Source organism: Hippopotamus amphibius, chromosome 17 (assembly GCF_030028045.1).
Source record: "Hippopotamus amphibius kiboko isolate mHipAmp2 chromosome 17, mHipAmp2.hap2, whole genome shotgun sequence".
Taxonomy (NCBI): domain Eukaryota; kingdom Metazoa; phylum Chordata; class Mammalia; order Artiodactyla; family Hippopotamidae; genus Hippopotamus; species Hippopotamus amphibius.
The window spans coordinates 5,277,992-5,303,200 of record NC_080202.1 but is presented as its reverse complement, the minus strand read 5'-3'; the positions used below and the strand labels follow the sequence as shown (position 1 = coordinate 5,303,200).

Below are 25,209 nucleotides of genomic sequence, written 5' to 3'. Positions count from 1 at the left end.
ACATATGTTAATGAATATTAATGGACTAATAACAGTTGCAAACTTGCTTTTTGTAAAGTTGAGGATATTGGAAGTTTTCCTCCACATTTCTTTCTCACCATCTTTCTCTTGTACAAGATTGCTGGTGGCCCCCTGAGTCCCTCCCTGCCCTTTGAGTGTAATGAGCTAGGGGAGCTGTTTGTTACTGTCCACATCTTTACTGTAAGCACCAACTCTCTAACCTTTGCGGGTTCTTTTCCATATATATAATCTCTCTATATAGTCTCTCTTTCTCCGTGTGTGTGTGTGTGTGTGTGTGTGTGTGTAGTCTTTTAGAGGTCTAGAAAGATTTAGCTAATAGCTTTTTGTCTAATTTAATTGATATGATTACATGGAATTCCAAGGAAAAGGGGAGCCATTCTGTTCCAGTTACTTTAGCCTGTAATTGCCCATAAACGCTAGGTCAGTTAGCAAGTCTTTTCCAAGTGAGAAATAATGCAGAGATGATGTAGATGTGAGTCCTTAGAATCTGTTCACCTGGTCACTTCATCCATAATTAGCTAAAAAGAGCAAGTCTGTAGTTGTGCTTTGAGAATTTCACCCCCTCCCTTCTAACTACATGCATGGATTCTGTGCTGATGACAGAACTTCAAGTTTTGAGAATTTTTTAGCATTTAAAAGTGGACTTAACGTCTAATGTGTTAGAGGAGTAATTGGTGACATTCTAACATTCCCAGTTATATATTCCTTAAATTTTTTCCTTTTAATTATACTTTTATCCTCTAACCTGTTTTTACACAACTATACAGGTCCAACTAATTCTTTTTCACATACCTTTCAAATTTATTTTTCTTGCTTCTTTCCCCATTCATCTTGCTATTCAGTTCACCTCTGCTCACCTTTGAGAGCTACCTAGTAGCAACTATTAACTATTTAGAGCTAACAAGAGAACAGTAACTTTGGCTTGGAAGTTGTTTCCGTGTTTCACCAGCTTGCTCTCCAGTCTCCAGGTGAGTTTTCCCTTCCCTCTTCCAGTGGAGGAGGTGGAAGCCCGGCTTCTGCGCTTTCCCTAGGCTCCTCCGGGTTCCCTGTTCCACTGCTGCTTCTACAGTGCCAGCTGCCAGCTCCCTTTCCTCCTGACTTGTGCCAGCTCGTTTTGCCTGGTGGGAGGATGGCTGGTTTTTAGTTGCTTAGGCTTATGAGACCCACAGAATCCATTTGTGTTGTTGTTGTTGTTTGTGTTTCCTTCTGAAGTCTGTTCCTGCTGCACATCTGGGAAGGGGGAGGGGCTGCACATGGAGCCCCAGCAGTAGAGACTCCAGTAGTGTCAGGGCACTGCCTCCAGTTTGCCCTCAAAACTTCTGTCCCGTGACGTCTCCACTCCTACTTCCTTGCACTTTGCCATCGGGTAGTAGGCAGTGGCTTACTTTTGTGCCCCAAAGGTACTTTCATGTCAGAGAAGCTACAGTAGCCATTTTTCAGGTTTTGTGCATAGTAGGTACTATATCTTCTTAAAATCCTAGGAATTTCGATAGCTGGCTGGGAAAGACTACTTAAACATATCCTTTTTAGTCCTGGCTTTTTTTCCTACGAGTTTTGATTGAATTTGTATAAATACAACTTGACTAATACTCATTCTAAATTTGCTTTCCCCATTTTGTTCCCCAAAGTAATAATAAACACAAGCGTAGGTAGACCACTGAGAAAACCAGAAATTCACCCAGTAGACTGTGATAGCAAATGAATATTTTGGGAAGGCTTTTGTTTCGAACAGCTTATTTTACTGGGTGCATTTTACAAAATTACATCTGTGTAAATGTATACATAAGGTATAACCAGACCCAGTTGAATTTGGAAAATATGTTTACGTTTCTAAGGATAATTCACAGGTTTTCTTCCTGTAACTGCTACAGTCCTATGTACCATTTCTAGGATGTGGTCCATTTTCAGGCCTACTTTAGAGGAATTTCAGTGCCTCTTTGGTAGCTCACTGTCTTATCATTTGAGGTTAGCTTATTGGCAGAATGTTGCTGTGTGTGTTTAGCTTGCACAGTTTATCAGCTATCAAAGTTTTCTAATCAGGGGTAGTAGTTCATCGAGTAGCTCCAAATCAGTATTTTGAGCTAATAAAATAGCTTGTGATATGTTCTGAACTTGTAGATTGAAAAAATTGACAAAACTGTCTTAAAAGTTATTCTTAACTTCTAAGGGCTAATAGCTATACTTTTTATTGAATAGATGTGAAAAATAACAGTAAAGACAATGTAACACTTATGATTTAAACTTGATTTCAGTTCCATAAATAAAGTGCATCTACATCAGAAAGAGCTGAGTTTTTAAAGAAAGCTCATGTATTATATTTTTTCTGTGATGGTGGAGGTTGTGTGATTTGAACTGTTCTTGAAAGTAATATAAAAATGCAATGTCATGTTCTAATTTTGGTTTGTTTGATTTACAGTAAATGAACTGGAACTTATCTCTTTTACTTTAGGCTTTCAGATAAGCTTCTGTGAAAAGGCACAAAGTAAGCTACAAATTTTATGATATTATGCTACTTATTTTTTTATATTCATCTTGGTATTGGGAGTGTGTCCACTGTTGTTTCAGCTAACCAACCATGGCAATTTTGCTTTAAAAGAGCTTCCATTTTTCATTCGTTTTCCAAATACAAAAACGAAACAAAACAAACAAAAAAAGTGTTATATTCTTGCTTTCACTTGCAGTTGAAATAGGAGAAACATATATGTTTCAGTGTATATAAGTATAGAAATGTGGATATAGATACAGATACAGATAGATATGCTAGATTTAGAAAGATGTGTACAGGTATAGAAAGACATATATATTCATATGTATATGGTTATATAGAAAGATGTACATTGATATTTGCACTTAGCCATAATTTAAATCACAAGTTGAGGAAAGTTCACTTTTAAGATCGGAGTGTAAAAAGTATGCAATGTTACTGTACTCTGAGACCTCATGCTTTAAAATTGATTTAGTTTAAAGCACACATTTAATGAATTTTAATTTTTTTCTTTAAAACAGAGCTTTTTTCTTCCTCCTCCCCACCTCCCAATATAGATTAGGGTTGTGTATTAGGACACCAGTCTTCATAGACTACAGAATAGGTTTTCTATAAGAAAAGCAAAATTTATAAAGCTAAAACAAATGTATTTTAAACTTAAATGTCATTTGTATAAAATGCAGTTTAAAAAATTCCAACTCAAGAAGACTATTCTCCAGTTAACATAAATATATCCCAAAACATAATGTATTCTTCTTCTGCTTGTTGACTCATAGAGTGGGAAGAATAACGACCACTACCGCCCTGCCCTCCGCTGCACCCGAGGCTTGCGAGATTGAACCCGGGCCACGGCAGTGAAAGCCTGCAATCCTAACCACTAGGCCACCAGGGAACTCCCACAATTGCTTTTTGATACACATCATTCTCTTTTCCCTCAGCTTTATGAGATGTAATTGACATGTGACATTGTGTAAGTTTAAGATATACGCATGATGATTGGATGCACTTACATACTGTGAAATGATTACTACAGTAGGGTTAGTTAACACCTCCATCACCTCACATAATTAATATTTTTTTTGTGGTAAGAACCTTTAAGATTAAGTCTCTTAGCAACTTTCAAGTCTATAATACTGTGTTGTTAATTATAGTCACCATGCTGTACATTTTTGATCCTCTGGTATGTATCATTAAGTAAGTTAGTTCAAACGAAATTAAGTTTAACCTGGAGAAAACATGTCTGCTGTGTTAAAATTTTCTGATGGAATCAAGATGCTTAATTTCCATTGGTTGAACATTGTGACTTCCTTTGAAAAGTAGTTAACAAAAATTTATTTCTCGAACGGTTTATCCATGATATAAATATATAATGAGTCGTAGAGCAGAGCGGCTAGATCCTAGGGTAACAATTTTTAATTGGTCTGTTATTGTCATCCTTCTCTTACCTGAAGCTAAAAATAGTATGATTTCCTGCTCATAGTGAACCTACATGTAATGAAGTTACAACTTCTATTTTATGCTATATATTAATTTTAACACATTTACTATGACAGTTTTTAGCTTTCTGTTAAGTATTTCTGTTTGCTATTTAATATAATTTTTAGTTTTTATTTAAGTATTGACATAAAATCTAATTAAGAAAAATGCTGACGTTTTAAAATTTTAAAACTGCATTTGCATTGTTGCTTTTTCCTCTTAGTATTATGAACATAAAACAAGAGAAATATTGATTTTATTAAGTTTCAAATTGTGTGTACAGTGACTATAGATAGCTCCGTAGGTAGGTGTAAAATGCCTGTAGACCTTCTAAATGATGCTGTCCCTTTCCCATTGTTACAGAAATGATAGTTTGCAGTGCTGCCTGCTTTACTGCTCGAGGCAGAAGCTAACAAGGAAGTATGTATATTCCCACTCGGTGCCCGCTGTGGTTGCCTTCACTGCCTCTTCACACTGTGACTGCTCTCTCCTGTCTCCCTTTTTATTTCTCCCTCTCTCTTTGGGAGGTCCTCCTCTTCATGTTCCAGCTTTTGGAATTCAGTACAGTTTTATACATTCATTCACAAAGCACATGTTGGGCACTTAGGTACCATCAAGTGAGGGAGATTATTGGGGCAGAAGTGAATAGAAAAGGTCTCTGCCCTTGTGGGATCGTGGCGCAGTGGGCTAGCGCTGCTCCTGCGCTGATTGCGAGTGTTCAGTTACTGATGCTGGGATTGATCCGTGGCTGAACCGAGGATGAGGTGGTGCAGGAGCGCATGTGCCCCGGGCACCTTTGCTCCCACTGTTCTGTCATGAGAGAGACCAAGCCATGAGGGCTGCTCTGGGGTCTCATGATAGGTGCTTTCCTGATGGGAGACCACGGCACAGAGATCCAGCGATGGGCTGTCCTGCTCTGGAGTCAAGCAAGGGTGTCTATGCTGGCTGGGACCTCCGTGGAAGTCCCGGGGAAAAGGAGGGTTGGAGCTGGAGGGATGATGTGGAAGGCCAGCTCTGAGGGGACGGCACTTATTTCTGTGCTATTGGTACCTATGTTTTAGGGTAAGTGTTCAGTTGCTTACATGTATTAACACGTTTTCCCTAGACTGGTCCTGTGATTTGCATGGCTTAAAAATTATAAGTGCAGTTTGATGATGTTTGCAGAAAATCAGTCTTCCAGTTTGCTCTGGAATATAGCCATTAACTATGTTAAAAATAGCCACTCATTTCTTTGAAAATAAAGGACTTGAAATCACCAAAGCAGTGTTTTCTTACCTATTAGGGCATACTCTAGTGCCAGAATGTCCAGTTTTATTCTAAGGGTGTTTCAAAATTGTCAGATAAACTACAGTTTAATTCATTAAAAATAATTATATAGCATACAGGAGTTGTAGGAGGGGATGGAGTGCAAAGAACACAAAAGTGCATATTGTTAAAAGCACTAAATTTGAATCCTGCTTCAAATGCTCAATTCTCCATCATAAATCAGAAAGGCTTGTAAGATGATTCTGATGACTAATGGAAGCTCTGAAGGATTAATTTTTCCCCATTGTTTGGCTTACACATAGTTTTTGTTTTTTATGTTGTTGTATCACTGTTCCAATCAGTTTATTACAATTGCCTGTTATGAGTTATTGGCGTTTTATTGGTGATGTGTGTGTAGGTTTTTAACATACACACAGACAACTAGTGTGAGATTGCGTTTTTAATTTTGGAACCAGATTTTTATAGAAATTCAATAAAAATCCACTTTGCATCTTATCTTTTTTTTAAATCAATTATAGTTTCTGCATTTATTTACTTTTTGGTTTTCTAAATATATATAAGATAATATATATTTAAGATAAATAAAATTGTTTTGTGAGACGACAGTGTTATATTTCTTTTAACACTTGGATTATTGAATTTTTCTAAGTTTTGAATGTAAGACTACATCAGGGGAAAATATTTTTTTTCCAATGTAGAGCTTCTACATTTAGAAGGTTGATTAGTTTGTCATTTACCATTTGGAAATAATGATTTTGTACTTGTAAGTATGCGTATGTTATTTATGACTGAGTTTGAATGATCATATCTCAATGGCTTTAATGAGCTAACTTGAAAACATAGTTCTTTAGAATATGATTTGCTTTGCTTTATAAAATCAACTTTTTTTTTTTGGAGTGGGGGCAGGAGATATGCTTAGAAACAAAGTTTTTGAGATACGGTTTTGTAAATGTCTCATTTACCTTAGGTGTATCAGCATTTTGACTTTTTGCTTGTATGAGCATTGTGACCCATTAAAGATCCCAGGGCACAGGGATTTTCCTCAGAAAGTGCCTAATAGAATCCTGTGCTGATCAAGGTGAGAGAAGTTAGAAATTTGGCAAATACTCTTAATAATTTAGTTTTCATGCAAGGGCACTTTGAACAGCCCCACCCCCACCCCCCAACCCTCTGTACTGCAGTGTATTTTCAGCCCATGGCTGTTCAGTTCTTGAGTTCTAAAGACAAGTTTTGGTAGTGTTGAGTTTCTGTAGCTTTGCCTTTTATACTTTTGACAGCTCTAAAAAGATTTAGTGGCTTTAAAAAGTTGTTTTACTTGAGAATGTTTGCATAGCAACAGGATCTGTATTTAGAAAATTACATGTTTCAGAAATCACTAATAGAAGTTAGATTACAGGTATTGACTGCTTTTGGTAACACTGCACATCAGAGTATTTGGGAGAAAAATGGAAGTATCCTAATTACAAATTTTCATTTCATTGTGAAACTATTCTTTTAAAATAAGAACCCCAATTGTTTTAAAATTGGTAATAATAAAAATGAAACAATAAAAAGGAGGAAGGATGTTTTGTGACTCTTTCCAGAAGTTTGAGGAAGTCATTAATAAGTTCACTGACCTGGTAAGTTCTGTATAAGATGATGTTTCACTCAAGAGATGCTTGACTTTATTGGAGGTAGAGTATAGAAAACCACAGTAAGGAAGGAGTAAAGGGAGGGTCAAGCCATCCTGAGTTTAAAACTAAGAGCTTAGAACATTCAACTAATTAAACTTCTAATTTCCCATTTTATGTAGCAAAAATCTACACCCAGTGACTAAAATTTTATTGTTTGGAATCCGTTAAACTCAGCTAAGTTTTTCAGCAATCCTAAGAAACAGAATGATCACGTTTGCTACTACTGGAGGTTAATACGGTTTATTTAAATTTATATACATGCTGAAGTTAGTAGAAAAATGAGAGTTTTGTAGAATTTGCCATAAGCCCTTAGCACTAAGCATCTAGTGTATTCATCACTGCCTTTGTGGACCATGTTGAACTGCCAGTGGAAAGCCCTTCTGCCTGGAAACAGCTTGTATACTAATTAAAACCCAAGAATTGTAGTATAGGCAGAGTCAAGGTTCACGTACGCTACCCAATTATCTTTGATTTTGGAAGTGGTGGGAACATTAATTCTTCCTGAAAATTGGTTTTGTTGCTAGAAGAAGGAAGGTTACATATATGTCTTGCACCTTAAAAATCATTTGGAGAAGCTTACTGTGTGGTGTTTTTGAATGAGAAAAAAAAATTAGTGATTCTCCTAGAAAGTTTCCCGGCATCTGCCAGTTGGACTTTACTATGAGCAATGAAAGGATATTTGACAAAACTTCTGTAAGAAGTTTCCAGAAAGTAGTTCCCAACTAACTCTCCAGTTAAACAAAGTGGTTTTCAGTGTAGCTTATAAATTTAGGGTGATAGTTTTCAAACAAGGTGTAGTAAATACTTGAATTCTTACTACATGATTTTATGAGTGCTTTCAAAATCTAGACACAAGTGTCTAGATGAGAAGATGTTCTAGAAGAAATTTGCAACTGCCATGTTGGTGTTCATCTTCTCATTAGGTAGAATTCAGTGAACATTAATCAGAAATGAAGATCAAGTATATACATATTTACTCCCCTTTGGAGAACCTCTTAATAGGTTACATAAACAGAGGCACAAATATTTAACAAATCATCTATACCACTGATGGTGAGAGGCACTGGGGTCTTTAAAGATGGATTAAATCTAGAGCCTACTCCAAAGAAGTTTATGTTCTTTGAGCAATTGAACATGTATAGACAGACTATGTGGTAGAAATAATAACAGCAGATAACTCTCATTTACTGTGTGCCAAACCCTGGTCTAAGCTTTTTATTTATCTAATCTTATCTATGATTTTATTTAAATTATCTAAGTTATTAGCTCTTTATTTCTTCCAGCAATCTTATGAAGTAGGTATAATAATTATAGATGAGGAAACTGAAGCACAGAAAGGTTAAGGAATTTTCCAAAGTCATACAACTAAGGAGTAGCAGACTGTGTAACCTTGGTTTGGTGACAGATTACATGCTATAAACCGTAGTGTTTTATTGGTTCTTGAAAGAAAGCAGTGAGCACTTATAGGAATGCTTTTCTAAACCAGATTGCTTTTGAAGTGTCCTCACTTGAAAATAGTCATGAGATCTGGACATATATTTATATCATTTTTGATTTTGGGCCCTGGAGAGTTTCAAACTGTTATCTAGTAAGCCTGAATGAACATTAAGTGGAAAGATTCCTTCTGGTGGCTCTGAAGCTCGGGACAGAGGAATCTACCACTAGGGAGAAAGTGTTTAATAAAAAATCAAGCTTATTCTGGCCTAGGCACATGCAGAGAATGGACTGCTTTGGGATTCTCAGACGCCACCCGTGTGTCTGGGAAAGAGCCCACCCACATGAGTAGGTCAGGAGCCTGGGGAGTCAGTGACAAGGTGGCACAGCCATGCGGTGCCTGAGGACAGGTTTGCATACGGGCTCTTAGACATGAGTTGAGGCTTTCAGCAAAAGATTTATGTCCTTCCTACTTTCTTATCGTTAGCGGTGGAAGAAGGAACATTTTTTAATTTTTAAAAAACTTAATGATAGGAGTTTTCAAACTTAGAATAGTATATTGAACCCCATGTACCCATTACATAGCTTCAACAGTTACCAACATATGGTCAGTTTTATTTCATTTGTTCCTCCTGCCTCTACCTATCTAAACTAAAAAATTTTAAAGCTAATTATGATTATCATTATTTCATCCACAAATGTCAGTCATGTATCTTCTAAGTGAGAAGGACTCTTAAATGTATAACTTTAATGCCATCATCACACTGTTAAATAAACAAAACGATATTATCAGATAGCCACTCAATGCTCAGGTTTCCTCAGATACTTTGCAGATGCCTGACTTGCCGTTGATTTGTTCCAACTCGAGGTCTCAGCAAGGTCCACACACATACTGCATTTGGTTCATGGGTCCCTTAAATTTCTTTATAGTAGTTCCCTCTTCTCTCCTTTGTTCTTACCATTTATTCATTGAAAAAAAATGGGTCTTTTTTTTTGTAGCATTTTGCGCATTTTGGATTTGGCTGATTATATCCTTTTAGTAATTAGTGTTTCACACATTCCTCGTTGCGCTGTATTTCCTGTTAATTTGTAGTTAGAAATAGGGGCTTTGATCACACAGAGATTTAGATTTTTGGCAGGAACACTTGGTAGGTAGTGCTGTGTACTTTTTGTTGCATCACATCAGGAGGCATATGATTTCTGGTTGCAGCTCTTGTTAAGATTGATCAGTGGGTTTTGCTGCCGTCAGTGTGTCTCATATGGAATAAAGTTCCCCATCAGCCTTTCACCTGATGGTTCTGGCTACCATCAGTGATTTTTGTTTAGATTAATTCTTTCATTTGGGACTGGTTAACTTGTGTTTCTAAACATTTGTGGGCTCTGCAAATAGTTGCTTTTGTCAACCAAGAAACAAAGTTTGTTTGGGGGGCATGCTATCAAATGCAGATTATTGCATTGATCATCTGTGACTTAACTGCACCAGTGCTGAAGGAGGTGAAGTATATGACTGAACAGGAATAGTGAAATGGGAGAGTTGCTTAAGAAATTGTCGGTACTGAAAGGTGAATAATGATACCTGTTGGACAAGAACATACCAGTCACCGAGAAGGTAATTGCCAACTGGAACACAAGCAGTTCACGGGTTTTTTTATGCCTTGGGTGAGAACTCCTATTTACTTCTGTTCTCACCAAACTGCCTTTTGATGACTAATTGTGGTTTCCAAGTACTGGGAAGGTAATGCCTGAAGGACCTGAGCATTCTAATCACTGAAAATAAATTAATGAGCAAAGTTGGAATCCGGTTTGGGACTGATCTTAATTTGGCAAAACTGGTCTCACATACCCACTGGTTCTTCAGCTTCACTAGAGATCAAGAGATCTTTAAAAGTCCCAAACCAGATTCCAACTTTCTCAAGCAACTCTCCCCTTTAACTCTCCCTGTTGAGTCACCCATCTTGTAACTACACTATTAAAGTCTCCCTGTGGTGATGTCCTAACACTGATTTGACCTTGTACAATTTGTAAATAACAAACCAGAGACATTTCAGTCAGGATACTCTTGTGTGCTATATATTCAGGAAGTAGATAGGGTGCAGTGTATCTTCTTTGAGTGCCACTTAACTCTCTTGATTATGCTGCTTTATGCTAACCTTTTAAAAACCTTAATTTATAGAATACATTTTGGGCAATAAGTAGTACTTAATTGTGTCCACTAAGAAGTGAAAATGTTAGTTATATCTTAATGTTTTTTAAATTGGGAAGGATTATTCTGTGGAGTACAGAGCAGCTGTTTGGATGTTGGTGAGAGGAGTATGGTAGTGCTGTAGTTATTGCTTATACACAGACAGTATGAGCTTTGTGTGGAAGATGCTGATTCACTTCCCACCCCTGGTACTTGCTTTGGGAGTAACACAGTTGGATTTGAATTTAAATTTGGATTGTGAATTATTACTTAAAATTTCTTTAAAAAGAGGTATAGGGTTAGGCAGCACTGAAATGGAAAAAGTTGGTTGAGTGTATGAAAGATCACAAGTCATGCAACTCAAGGCAGTTAAAAATGCCAGCTATCTTTTTTTTTTTTTGGCACACGGGCTTAGTTGCTCCGTGGCATGTGGGATCTTCCTGGAGCAGGGATCGAACCCATGTCCTCTGCGTTGGCAGGCAGATTCTTAACCACTGCGCCACCTAGGAAGCCCCAGCTATCATTTTTTAAAGCCAGAGGATGGCCAGCTGACCCATGAGTCGTGAAGTTATGTCATTTGGAGCATTTCTCTCGTTAAAGCTTGCTGGCTAACTTTTTCAGAGAACCTACTTAACTTCTAGTTATGCATCTTTTGATTAATGAGAACAAAAGAAGCAACTAATTACATGTATCAGGAAGTATGGGTAAAACCACCAGTCAAGATGTCTGAGTGAAACTATTTGTCCTAAAGGTGTTAAATCAAAACTTGAGTTTGGATTATTCATTTATTCAGTAGATATTTGGGTTCCTGTGATACGCAGGTGCTTTTTTTTATGAAAAGTCACTGGAGTGGTAAATCTAATTTCTAGTGGTCAGAAGTCATCCAGATGAGTATGTAGGTTCTGAATGTGAGAATGCTTATGTTGACTGTGTTTCCCTAGAAGCAGGGGGTTGTTGGATGATAAATGTGGTATGCTCTTGATGACTAGTTGAAAATCATATAGTGTGGGCCTTTTTGCCCCTCCTCTGCAGTTATTAAATTATTACTAAACTATTGATGGTGTTTTAGAATTGAAGTCATCTTTGAAGTAAAGCTTCCCTTCTGCTTTAAGTAGTGCAAGCTGCCGGCTTGCTTATAGGTTTACATAGCATAAAAAATCAATTACAAGTATTAATGGAAATAAGGAGAGATTTATTTCTTAAAACTAACTTCTTTTGCCTTTAGGAAATCTTAATAGTCCTCACTTTTCAGCGTTTCACATTTTGACACCCTGAGGTGTTTTCTGACCCCAAGCAATTTTCCAGCGTCAACTGGTGTCCAACAATTCAATTCAATTCTGACACTGTCTACCAGGAGTTAGCATCAGACCTCACAAGTTAAAGGGTTCAGCTCCGTAAAGCTGCCCTGACTTCAGATCCAGCTGCAAATGGGGTGCCCAGGCTACTCACGCCTCTGCTTGGCCGACTGCAGGTTACAGGGTTCCTTAACCCCACCCCCCAGGTTCACTTATTTGCTAGAACAGCTCAGAGAACTCAGGAAAACACTTTATTATGTTTACCAATTTATTATAAGCATATAACTCAGGAGCAGCCAAATAGATGTATGGGGCAAGATGTGTAGAGAGAGGAGGTGCAGAACTTCCATGCCTTCTCTGCGCTTGTCACCCTTCTAGCACTTTGATGTGTTTACCAACCAGGAAGCTCCCCAAGCTCATTTGTAGGAGTTTTTATGAAACTTTCATTACACAGGTATAATTGATTAAATCGTTGGTCATTGGGGATAGAACTCAATATCCAGTCCTGCTCCCTTCCATGGATGTTAGTGGGTGGGGCTGAAAGTTGTAACCCTCTGATCACTTGACTGGTTTTTCTGGAGATCAGCCACCCCATTCTGAAGTTCTGTAGTTTTTCCCCGCCCCTACCTAATAAGGAAAAACTCTGATATAGTGGGAAGAGGCTTGTTATGAATAGTAAAAGAGGAGCATCACTTAGGAAATTCCGAGGGTTGTGGGAGCTCTGTGCCAGGAACCTCAGACAAATATCAAAAAAATACAGCTTTCTTTATCCTAATCTACTTTATAACTTATAGGGTTGAGTCTAGAAGAGTTCATTGTTTATAACTGTGGGAAGGCTTATTGGTATTTTGAGCAGATAAGGAAAGAAATTAGATAAGGGAAGATATTAACATTTGACAAAAATCTGGCTTTGTTTTGTGGTTAATAATATTATTCTAAGTAAACTCTTTAAGAAGAAGTCAGATCTAGTGGTTTTATTAGCTCCCCAATTTGGGCACTGCTGTCGGCTGAAATACTCATCTCTTTAGCCCTGTGGCCTGGAGCCGCTCACTAGAGCTCCAGGCCAGTGGCGCTTAGCCAAGAACAGCCTTGTTTTTCCTTCGTTGGGTTGTGCATATGTTCTTTTCTTCACACCGTGGCACATATAAAAAGGGTTTGAAGCACTGATTGAAAAAATACTGATAGTATTAGTAGGAAATATGGTTCATGTGCTTCTTTCGTTCATGGGGGGTGGGAAGTTAAGATGGTGATGGGAAACTACATGTGGTATAAGACCAGCGGGCACTTTGGTGCCTTGTCAGAGCTCAGGCGAGCCATTGGGAGAACGCCTGCATGTGATGTGTGCCTCTTCCTCCACAGGGAGGTAGGTGGGAGCCTCTGCATGGGCTCGAGGTGTTGATGAAACCAGAGCAAGCCCCGTGACTTTTCTTGACACAGTTTTCCTGAGTTTGCATATTACGTGCCTTGTCCCCCTAGAAGGAGGGCTACCGGCACGTAAGAGTCCGTTATGTGGATGGTTTCCAAAAATGTTGACATCTTGCCATGGGTGAGTAGTGAGACGGTGAGTTAACGTTGGGGAGGTGAGGAGGACTTCCGTTAGAGCGTTGAGGGGTCTGATTGGGAGGCCTGCCTGTCACAGGCGAGGGGGTCACTGACCCTCTACATAGAAAGGTGTGTTGGAATTGGTCACCCCAGTGTTTGTGAGTCACTTATCTCTGTGGGGCCCCTGTTGATATGTTCACAAATTTGAAGCTTAGGAACACAAGTGCCCTGTGGATTTGGCTGAGTTTGGGGCATTACACGGATTTAAAGTGTTCTGAGCACCTGGCCTCACACTTTACTGACTCACTGTGCTGTAAACATTCCCCTCCCTGACTAGGATTCTCACCACCAAGTGTGGCCATCGAGCTTCTCTGTGAAGGGAAGTAGTGCAGGAGTGTAGTGGGTTAGGCCTTTCATACAAGGACTATGAAGGATGGTGGCATAAAAGAGAGCGCTTTACAAGCTGGGGACACATGAAGGACTCAGAATTATTAGCACATCTTCCTCTTCTCCCCTCAACTGCGAGTGGAGGTGTGCTGACAGTATGGCTGTCACCTTTTGAGTATCCATTTGGGACCTTCTCAAGGTGCGTGTGTAACTGGAATTCCCACTCTGAGATTCCCGCGGAGGCTGTGCTTGCACAGTCATTGGAACATAGCATGGGAGGGGGGCATGGATTGTGTTGGATAGCTTTTCCTGTTTTGTTGGAGATTGAAATATTGTTAATTTGGCTGATTCATATACCTTCAGAAATTTCAAATGATACCATTTATGAAATATTACAAGATGGCAGCGACATAGAAGTGTCCAAGTTGTATTAGCAGGTGTATAAAAGTGCCTATGCGTACTTGTATTTTTAAGGCCATTTTTTTACTTGTTCTCTAGGGCTCAGTAAGATTAGGTCTAGAGAACAGACTGGTCCCTTTTAGAAAGCTCTGATGTGAGGAGCAAGGAGATTATAATTAAAACAGAGACAAAAAACGCTGAGTGTAGAAAAACTGAAACACAGAAAAGTAGAAAAAGAAAAAAAATCACCGCTGATTCTAACACTTTGAATTCATCACCAGTGCTATTCTGAAGAATGGGCTGTGTGTGTCTTATAAATTATCATATGCACATGTGTTTTACTAAAATGGCAATTTATTAGACACATTACTTATTACCTGACCAAAAAAGACAACTCACTGTTATCTTTAGTTCTGATGTCAGTAGTCTTTATGGTGTGTTTTCTTGGTGGTAATGAAGTGTTCCAGTTACAGGTGCGCCATAACCCTTGTAATTAATCTAACACAAATAGCTCTGCTCTGAATGACTTTCTTTGCACAGTCTTTAACTTCCTCAAGGATAAAGTCTTAGGAGTGGGTTAGCCCTAAGGACATTTTGAGATGTTTGCTAGGTGTTGCCCTCTAGAAAGTGGACCAGTTTATATTCACGGCAGTGCTTTGTTCGTTCGTTTGTCTCGTTCATTTGTTTACTGAAGAAGTGCTAAGGATTTACGTGTCCAGTGTAATTCTAGGCATCGAAGCATATGAGAAATAGTTTCTGCACTCCTGGAACTTAGGCTGTGGAACTTCGACGTCACCTAACCACAGATGGGTGTAAAATTACAGCTCTGATAAGTTCTGAAGGGACTGCTGCATCCCATACCCTTGTTAACGTTGCTATTAGGACTCTTTTTATTATGTGTGGTATTAAAGGCAAAAGCTGAATTTTAATTTTTTGGATAACTGGAAGAATTTGATAATTTTTTCATGTTAATGGTGTCTCTCTCTCCTATGTGTATTCTTTCTTTGTTAACCGCCTCGTCACGCTCTCTGTGTATTTTCTAATTGGGATGTTTGCTGTCATATTGATCAGTGAGGCCCTTCTGTTCGCTCCCAGTTTCAGAAGGTAGTGACTTTAGCTGGGGTTCGTAATGCAGACAGAGGGAGTTCCTCTTTGCCCTTCAGTGAACCTGGGGACCTCACAGGAGAGCTTGGGGCCATGGAGACCCAAAGCCGAGACTCTGCTCGACAGAATGTTTGATTCTGTCAGTGTGACTGTGTGGACAGGTATCTCAAGTCCTGTTTACCTCAGTAAAGCCTGCCATTTGTGCTGTGTTGGTCATCCCAGGAGGGTATTTTTGAGGAGTCTGGACTAATCAGGACTTGTCCAGTTTAGCCTGAGGAGTTATATTTGTTTGCTGGTAATAGACACCTGGCTCATGTTAGTCCTTACCACAGTAGTTCTGCCACGTGAGGGATGGTTTTTATCTTGATTTTACAGATGCGTGAATTACTAGACCACAGAAATATCCCTCTTTTTATCTTTATTAGTGTTTCGTTGGTGATCATTTAGCATCTAGCAGAAAGTCCTTTTTTCCCTCTATTCCTACCCTTTAACTTCCTCCCATCACGTTCCTTTTTAATTTTGGCAGGATGCTAAACAAAGTAGTCTTTATGGTTAGCTCACTACCTTGTCTGTCCTTTTGTCCCTACTGCCTAGCAAACCACCTTGTGCTTGAGTGTGATATGTCTGTACCTGTGGTATGTAACACATTACACTGGACTTCCCCCACATCCATCTTACACAGAAGTGTTAAAATGTGCTAAAGGGGCTTTTGGTTTCTTAAACAAACTCAGCACAGTCTAGTTTTCAAAACGTTTAGCTGCATGTATGAATGACAGTGTTTTACTTTACTGATGAGAGTTCAGAGTTTTAAGAGAGATTTTGTGAATTTTTGGAAATTGCTTACCCTTATGTACCAAAGGCTGGAGGAGGAGGAGACAATATAATATTAGCTGGTAGTAGCTCATTTAGTATTTGGAATGTCTGAGAATGCAAGTCTAGAATGGACAAAGTTGCCCATTTCTCCTAATTCCAAGTCAACATCCTTCCTCTCTTATTCTCTTGAGCTTATGAAATAAGTTAGGGCACTCATTATAGTAGCAATTTAGGCAGAAAAGGGAATGAAAGTAAGTTCTTGTCTACTACTTTATTTCCTCATTTCTGAAATAGTTTGAGGTTGCATAGTTGGAATTGTCTTCCTCTTTTCTGGTGATTACAGATAATTTAAAAAGTTATTCTGAATACTCTTTCTGCTTTGAAAATGAAGTAGTCAGAATAAGAGCCAAGGGAGAAATGAGAATTTAAGGCAATTCTTTTTCCTCACCCCTGGTGGGATGCCTTGAATACTTGTAGATGGATCACCGGTATTCTTGAAGGTATAATGTGAGTGATTTGTCCATTGTAGTTCAAGTCCCCGCTTTCTCCTGTGCTTGGTTCTGGGGAGTCCCCTTGGTGGCGGTGGGCGTTCCTTCAGAGGGACTGATTCTGATCGCTTCTTCGTTGTTCCTGCCCAGCTCCTTTGGCATGTGAGTAGTGGCTTAAAAGAGCAACTGTTTAATTTTTCATGATTCTGGTTGTTACGCACATCTGCATTCAGCTGGTTGGTCTGCTGCGGCAGCCTCAGCTCAGCAGGGGTGGCTGTGACTTCTGGGCCTCTCGCTCCATGTGCTCATTCATCATCAAGGAAGCTTGACTGAACTACTTTCCCTTTAGACTCGGTAGCTTTCCAAGAGGGTGAGAGTGGAAACTGCAAGGCCTCATGAGGCTTAGCTTTGGAAGTCATATAGCATCCATTCTGCTCTGTTCTTCTGGTCAAAGCAAGTCCCAAGGCCTGCCCAGATTCAAGGGGGAGGGAAATGGATGCCACCTGTTGACGGGAAGAGCTGCAAAGTCACATTGCAAAGAGGCATGGACACAGGGTGCTGTGATTCATTGGTGGCTATTTTTGTAACCATCTACCACATAATCCATCTGAAAGCTGAAAGATGTCTTCCTTTCAGCTTCAATATTCTGTGAGTCTGAGTTGTTCTGTGGTCAGAATTGGAGCAAAAGATATTCCTAGGCCGTAGCGAGTGTGGATATACTTGGCCAAATCCTTCTTCTTCAGAATCATAGTTCTGAATGTTCTTGAAGATCCCATGCTTAGGAATGCTCTTCTCATGAGAACTGTGAGGAAGAAATTGTATATAGATGATATGGAAAAGGTTGTGTAAATATTACTGGTGTTCTGTTAAGGCAGAACTCTGAAACCAAAATTTTGAGAGTAGTGTAGAAAGATCAACCTTTCAGTCCTTGGAATGGCTGAGTAGGGCCTGAGGCTGCTGAACCACCTCCGCCAGCTTTTGGGCCGGCTATGATTTTGATTTTCTCACTGTGTTGAACAAATGTCCTCATTTTCTACGTAAGCTATGGCGTGAAAAAAGTTAGACAGTATTGCCCTAAAAGATACAACAGCGATTTGGAAAAGTGATGGGATGAGGACAAATACCGTTTTCCTTATTAGTCAGGGTTCTTGGGTGCAAACAACAGAAACTTATTCCAACTACTTTAACCCACACTTTAGTTGTCTGGGTCTGTCTGTGTCAAATTTATTCCCAGATCAATAAACATTTGAAAGTATTTTCTATATCAGGCACTGAACTTGGGTTTTAAGTATACAAAGACAGTCTTCTCTGTGGGAAACTCCTTCATTATAAATAATTTAAGGTGTTTGACATACTTGTTTCTATCCCACTGTAGATAAAGGGGAGGGTCTGTTTATCCCTGTTGACTGGTTGGGAATTGATTTTTTGATGACAGTCTTACCAAAGGGAAAATTATAATCACAATTTATAGTCTTTCTTGATAATTACTTGTACAAATATTTTAATCCCTGTTAGCTTCTAAAAATCTCCATCAGCCATTTATAGTATCACTTATTTCCTTATACTCTTTTCTCCCTGTGGAAGTTGTTTCAGGCTTTTGAAAAAACCCATATTGATCTAATTCCTATTTGTTTGTAGTTTTGTCATTAAAAATATCTGAATACATGGTGACAGTTGCCTGTAGGGTTTAGCTTTTTGGGGCCCTTGAGAAAGAGAAGTAAAGATGAGAAAGACAAGAACTAATAGAGGTTCTGACTTGGAGAAGGTGAATGGGAGAGGAAGAGATGCTTAAACAAACAAGCAAAAAGGCTCATCCTACACAGATTGAGAAATAGCCTTGAAGGTATTGTAAGAGCTGCCTCTTTCTACCTTTCCCGGAATCTCACCTCTGATGGGCTTTCTGGGGCGCTCCTTCGCCTCCTCTGGACTGACGGCCTTATGAGTTCCTCTTAAACTGACCATCGTTTGGGCAGTTGGGGTGCACTACTGAGAACAGGCCACGTAACTCCATCTCAGGCTCTGCGTCGTCGCTGCTTATAGAGGCTTTGAACTTTTTATAGAATTCTTTAGTATATTTTGTTGGTGAAAGATCAGAATACATATTTGGACTGTTTTCAGGATAGCTGCAGATGTTCTGAGGATAGAGTGTGTTTAAAGCTGACTTACGTAAGTTATGTCACATTCTGTTACGTGTGCTTGTTCATTTATGCAGTGAATGTCCTTAAAGACCTCATTATTTCTTTTTAAATGTGAATACAGTGTGAAAAGGAATCTCTGTGTGTGTATTCTGTAGAAATATTTACTTTCAAAAGAATAGTTTGAGTAAGTTTTAACTGTAGTAACATTTTATTTGCCTGTGGAAGTTGCTACTGTCCTGTTAAATTGGGCTTTTGAAGAGAGGGCCAACTTTGGTATTTTTCTTTGGATAGTTTCACAATAATTCTGTGTTCTGTTATTGTCCTTAGCATTTGATCTCAGTTTTCTATCACTTTTCACTGTATAGAGAACACAGATGATGTACCAGGCAGCTTCAAACACACACACGACAGATGATGTTCAGCTTTTGATTTGTGGAGGTTTTTTTTTTTCTTTTTTCCTGGGGACACTGGATGTTTTGCTCATTGCCCTTAAAATGGGACACATGGTTGCTGCTCCTTAAGCAACGCTGCCTCCAGCTGAAGTCAGGACCTCCCCCAGTGATTTGTGGAGTTTTTTAAGTGTTGAGCTCATTCAAATTTGTGATCGCAAAGGTTCTTAATCTTATCTCCAGAAACTTTGCCATATAAAGTAACATTCGTAGGTTCTGGTACTTTGGGGGCTACCTTTTCAGTCCACTACAGTCTGCCTTCTGGCCCCCATATAGCCCCACATGCAAAATACATTCACCCTCCTCCAACATCCCCAGAAGTCTTAACTCATTACATCATCAGCTTAGATGTAGACCTCGTCTAGACATCTTCAGCTCACCTCATCATCAAAAGCATCTAAATCAAGTATGGGTGAGACTCTTGAGTGTGATCCATTGTGACGCAAAATTCTTCTCCGTCTGTGAACCTAGTAACTATGAGATGAATTATCTGCTTCCAAAATACCGTGGTAGGTCAGGCATTGGATAACATTTACGGATATTCCCATTCAAAAAGGGAGAAAACTGAAGGAAGAAAGGAGTGAGCAAGCAGTCCTGAGTGATTTCAGAATCTAGTAGGGACTGCGAATAGTCCTCTGCTTTAAATATTTCTTAGACAAATTTCCAAGAAGTGAAAGAACTTATTCACTTAAAGCTTCTTGTGTATTGCTGAACTTCTTGCCAGAGGTTACTTTTCTACCAGCAGTGTATTTTGCTAGTTCTTTTATCTGGTCACTCTGATCACCATGTTATCATTTAAAAAGTAAATAAGTATTTGTGTACAAAATAAAACCTCTAAACTTTCCCAGTTTCACATGAACAAAAATTTTAACTGTTTTTGGTGTTGAGTACCTTTCGTAATTTTTTCTCAGTTTTCTTAACTTTTCCTACCCTTGCCAGTTTTTCTGTTTTTTTCCTTGATTTGTGTGATGGCTTTATATAGAGTTTTTGATTTTGTATTGCAAGGATTTCCCCAAGTTTTTATTTAATTTTTTAAAGTTTTTTTTAGTAAATACAGAGTTTGCTTTTTTTATACAGTCAAATCTGCTTTTTTTTGTAGAGTACCTTTTGTGTGTATAGTTTGAATGTCCTTTCTCTACTTGCGGTCAAATGAAAATTATTTTAAAAAAATTTGGTACCCAAGGGCAGCTCATGTGGAAAATTCATGTTGTACTATGGTTATGTCTGACGGTGGGCTTCTTGGGAACTGCCATTATCCTGTAGAAAGGCCCATCCCTGAGAGCGGGTCCAGGAGCCCCCCAGGAGCCCCGTGCCCTTGTCCTGCAGTCCTGTGCGCCTAGCGCGGCACGCTCAGCCTTCCGTATCTCGTGAACGCACCGGCCTGAGCAGGTTGAGCCCTCTGATCTGTCTTCTGAGTGCTGGAAGAAGCATCCTTTCTGTGTACGTGAAACCAGGGTATACCAAAAATGCAGAAAACCCAGCTCTGTTACCAGAGTTCCATATATCAGACCCTGTAGCAATAGTTTTATAAGATTTATTGACATAGAAAAACATATGGTCAGTGAGTAACGCATATTACAAAACAGTATTGTAGTCTGATTTTAATGGTAGAGGAAAAAAGTAATGTCTCTATGTATAGAAGATAGTCTGCACCAATGAATATTTTGGGGTAGTTGGACTTTCAAGTGTATATGCAAGTTTTTAAAACCCTATGTATTTATATGTGTATATATAATATTTTGTATATTTTCGCTTCTTTATCTTTTCTGTATTTTCTTTCTTTTCTGTAAAGGACATTTTTTGCAGTATAATATAAAATATCAATACTTCCCCCTTCCCACACCAAAGAAATTGCCCCCCCCCCCCCAAAATGATTGTTTGGCATACCTATGTTATTGACTTGAAGTTGACTGTACCATGATGCTTTTAGCCCATTATGGTTGCAGAATGCTTCGTATCTTCATTCAGTTATTTATATTACATTTGAGGGAAAATGTTTTTTGTTAAACTAAGGAATTAAAATGTAACACTGGAAAGGTGCTAATATTTTAATATTTTTCAATATATCTGCTGAGGGGAATGATTTTTATAATGGTGTTTTTACTTACAAAAGCCTTAGCATCTCTGAACAATATAAACTGGAAGAACTGAGCATTCTTTTCTGTTGTTTTGGAGATAATGAGTGATTTGTGTTTAGTAACATCTTTAGATCATTGTTATTTACTTTTCCTTAATGCTGAGAAATTCTTTGCCAGCTTTCAAAATATTATATTAACTATATGTTAAAGCAAAATTTTCTGCCTTTTGGTGTGAATTTCTTATGCCCTCAGAATCCTACCTGTTTTATAGTACTTGAAACTTCTACTTTTTATTTGTTATTTCTTAGGTAAACGCAAAGCACTGAAGTTGAATTTTGCAAATCCACCTTTCAAATCTACAGCAAGGTTTACTCTGAATCCCAATCCTGCAGGAGTTCAAAACCCACACATGTGAGTATTCCTGGTAATCAAATAAAAGACTCAACTCAAGCAAGAGTTTAAAATTATTGTATTTTATGAATTTTTTTAAGTTGAGGGGTTGATATTTCTCTTATCTAATGGGCCATTTGAAATATTACTATTTGAACTTAAATAGAAAGCTGTTGATTCTGTAGTCTGAAGTAGGCAGACAGTTACAATTTTCCTTTTTAAAGTTTATTTCAAGGGAATAAAAGAGCCAAAGATCCAGATACATTTAAATCGTTTTAATTTCTCTCTTATTGAATTCTGAGAATATTATTTATACCTTTCCTTCTGGATTTCCAGTTAAGTGTAAGCAGTATTTAGAAAACTTACTCTCTCCTGTAGATCTGCACAAACCATCCCCACCTACTAGGTGACAAAATAGATTTCCATTCGTAATATACTGAGTGCTTGTAAGATTTCCATGTCATAGTAAATTGAAAGAATATGTACGTGTCAGTGATTTTTTTTTTAAGTTGATTCCCTTAATATTTTTAAATTAACAAATAGAAATGATATTGTAGCATTTCACTGCAGAGTATTAGAAATATATTAGTTAATTTAAAACAATCTCATCACAATAATATTTTACAGAAATCTTTGAATCAAAATGAATTAAATAATTATGTCTTCTCAAACTTGGCGAGAACATGAAGAGTCAAAGCCAGTGGATTTATGTTCTTACTCATGTCCAGAAAAATAATTTTCACCTAGTTCTAGTATTGAGAACTATAAAGCAAGTGGAAGGTGTGGTTTAAAAAAACTGTCAGAATCCACTATTTAATAGTTTTGTAGTAATTCCTCAACAATTTGTATTCAAACTTTTTTAGACTACGAATATTCTTCCCAAAGAGGCACATTTATTGCTATTTTCTTTTGACATTTGGTATGCATTGTATTTGCAAACAGTAACACATTGGTAGAAGGTAGTGTCTTGCAACAGGAATGCTGAAGATACCTTATTTTTGAAACATCAGTGTCTAGAAGGAACAGTGTGTCCGTGTGTCTGTATGCTCTTAGGCTTGCACCTGTCGCCTTAAGGGGAGTGAAAGAAATTGTAAATGAAAGCTGAGTAGCAGTTTATTTGGCTGGGAGTGGTGTCTGTCAGCTTTATCAGACTGCTGTTCACAAGGAGATCTCTTGTCAGAGCTCAACCTTTTTACCTTCTCTGAAACACACTGAGGAAGGAAATTCTTAGTACTGCTTAATTAGTCAGAGCTCCAGCAGCAAGGAAACACTCTTAAAAGAACCTCCTTCCTCATTTCCTAGAATTTCTAGTGAAAGCTGGTACAAAACTAATTCTTGAACATAGTCCATTTCTGTTACCTTGGTTGCTAGCTGAACCACATATTTGAAGTCTAAAAAAGAAGGATATGTAAGTGATTGCCAAACTTAACAAATCTTTCTCTTTCTTTTTTTTAAAGCCCCCTTTGACAAAGAGAAAGACAACCTGATTTGCATCCAGAACTAAAAAACTTCCACATATTTATACTCTTTTCCCTCAAGACTTGCTTGATGTCGAGGGGAATTCATGGACAAAATCTTTTTTTTTTTTTTTTTTAAACTGTAAACAGGATGAAGAAAAGCTTTCTTTCAAAATTTGAGTCAGTCAGGTTTGTTTCTCTTTCTCTCTTTCTTCTCTCTCTCTCTCTGTCTCTCTCTCTTTTAAACTACTTCATAATAATCCGGTAACCAGCTAGGCTTTTTATTTGTCTCTTTCCAGCAGGTGTTACAAGTTTGAGAGGAGACAGTAATAGCCATCTTTACTTTGTGATAGAATCTTTGGAATTTGATTCTAGTGGGTAAAAATTTCCTACCCTGCCTTTGAGTTGTATTATTGCACTGGTGTGTTATCTGGGTCAGGAATAGGCAACTACTAGTAATGATGCTTGTCAGAGACAGTTGTTTCCCTGCTGGGGCGGCATGTCTCCTCTGCCTCCCCACCCGTGTCCTCAGGCGTGTTTTTCCTGTGTATTGAATACTAGTAGGCACTCAAAAACCAGTGTTGATCACTGCTTAGGATAAATTTACAAACAGAAGATATAACTTGCAGTAGTAGTTGGGGGCTTTGAAAAAGATACCTCTATGCCATTTATGTTTCCTCCTTCTAAAATTTCCTTGCATTCAGTTTTCTTTGAACTTTAGTTATAGATGTAAATATAAAACTTTTTAAATGAATTTAGGAAAATATAAGATGAAATATAAGCAACTAATGAAGTTAAGATATGTCCCAGGGGTTAGTTTCAGATCCATCTGGCATTTGATGTCTCCTGGGTGCAGGATTCTGTGGAAGATTAAAAAAAAAATTGTCAGTGTCCTTATTTTCCGAGAAATAGCAGTTTAAATAAAATGTCAAGAAGACAGAAATCCAAGAAGTAAGGCATAAGGTAATACAGATCAAATGTCAAATGAATGGTGCAGGAGGGGTAAACACTTTCGATAAACAACTCAGTGAAAAATTTCACGAAGGAACAAGGTTTGAACTGGATTTTGAAAGCCCTGTAGAGGAGGTTAGGTAGAGAGAGGGGAGAATGGCATTCTGGTGAGTGTCAGCGCAAGATAAATTTTGGGGACCATATATGAATCTGTTTTGTTGCAGTGGAGATGTTACTTGTAGACTACCTATTTCTCTCTCACTTTCAGCATTTTGCCTTTTCGCGTTCTGTGATCATATGAGAATATGCTTAGGCTTTGATCATCTTTCTGTGTACCGGGTGAGTTGTTTTAGTTTGAAGATTTGTGTATCTGTTTCTGAGTTTCTCCTGCTTTTCTTTTGATAGACTCCTTCATGTTTTTCCTATTCTCTCTTCCTGAAATGTGTGTTATTTAGTTTTTGTATCTCAAAATTCCCTGCGTCTTTGACTTTTCTTTTATATTTTCTATCTCTTTGTTTTCTTGCTTTATATCCTAGGAGATTTCCTTTATTTTCTGACCCTTCTATAGAATATTCTATTTTGGCAATTAATTTTTTATTTCTAAGAGTTGATTCTGGCTTTTTCTTAGTATCCTATTCTTAATTTATGGATGTAAAATCTGGAATTTAAAAATTCTTTTCTATCCTATAGGTAATCTGTTCCCTCAAGGATTACTTTTTCTTTTATCTTCGTCTTCCTCCTTTGTGTTAGCTTTTTTCCACATGTCTAGTAATTCTTGGTGGTCCATTGATAGTTGAGGATGAGGAGATTAGAAGACTTATTGGAAACTCTGGTTATAGGTGGCCAGCTGGTGGGCTTGACTTGACTTTTCTGTGAATGGTTTGAGTGCTGGCTGTTAGGCCAGGAATACTTCAGATGCCACAATGAGCAGGCTAACATTTGCCCTAGGAGGCATTGTTTTTTACAGATAGGTTGCTTATTTTCTTTAGAGACATGCTGTCTTCATTTTTGGGGGAGGTGGAAGGGAAAGGAGGAGCCGAGTAAACCTTTCTTCTAGAAAGAATTTTAATGGCTCTTCCATTTCCAGGCCTTCGTGCTGTCCACCCTGGACCCTCTCGGAGGCCCTGTTGGGGTCCTCCCTCTCGCCTCAGCTGCATGCTCCACCCCCCCCCCCCCCCCCC

At 38.3% G+C, this 25,209-nt stretch overlaps 1 protein-coding gene across 12 annotated transcripts in view; it reads left to right on the top strand.

Annotated features, from left to right (window-relative positions):
• MAP2K4 (mitogen-activated protein kinase kinase 4) overlaps window positions 1-25,209 on the top strand; it is a 95,176-nt gene that overhangs the window by 7,254 nt on the left and 62,713 nt on the right. For 4 of the 12 annotated variants that reach the window (XR_009049895.1, XM_057714186.1, XM_057714184.1 and 1 more), the window contains exon 2: window positions 21,539-21,641. Coding sequence is in view for 5 of the 12 variants with exons in the window: in XM_057714186.1 (XP_057570169.1) it covers window positions 21,539-21,641 (103 nt within the window). In the remaining 7 variants the exon portion in view is untranslated. Of the gene's footprint in view, window positions 1-2,437; window positions 2,504-3,282; window positions 3,477-4,345; window positions 4,403-21,538; window positions 21,642-23,091; window positions 23,267-25,209 lie in introns of those variants that run through there. The other 8 variants (XM_057714189.1, XM_057714193.1, XM_057714192.1 and 5 more) reach the window with 5 other exon arrangements.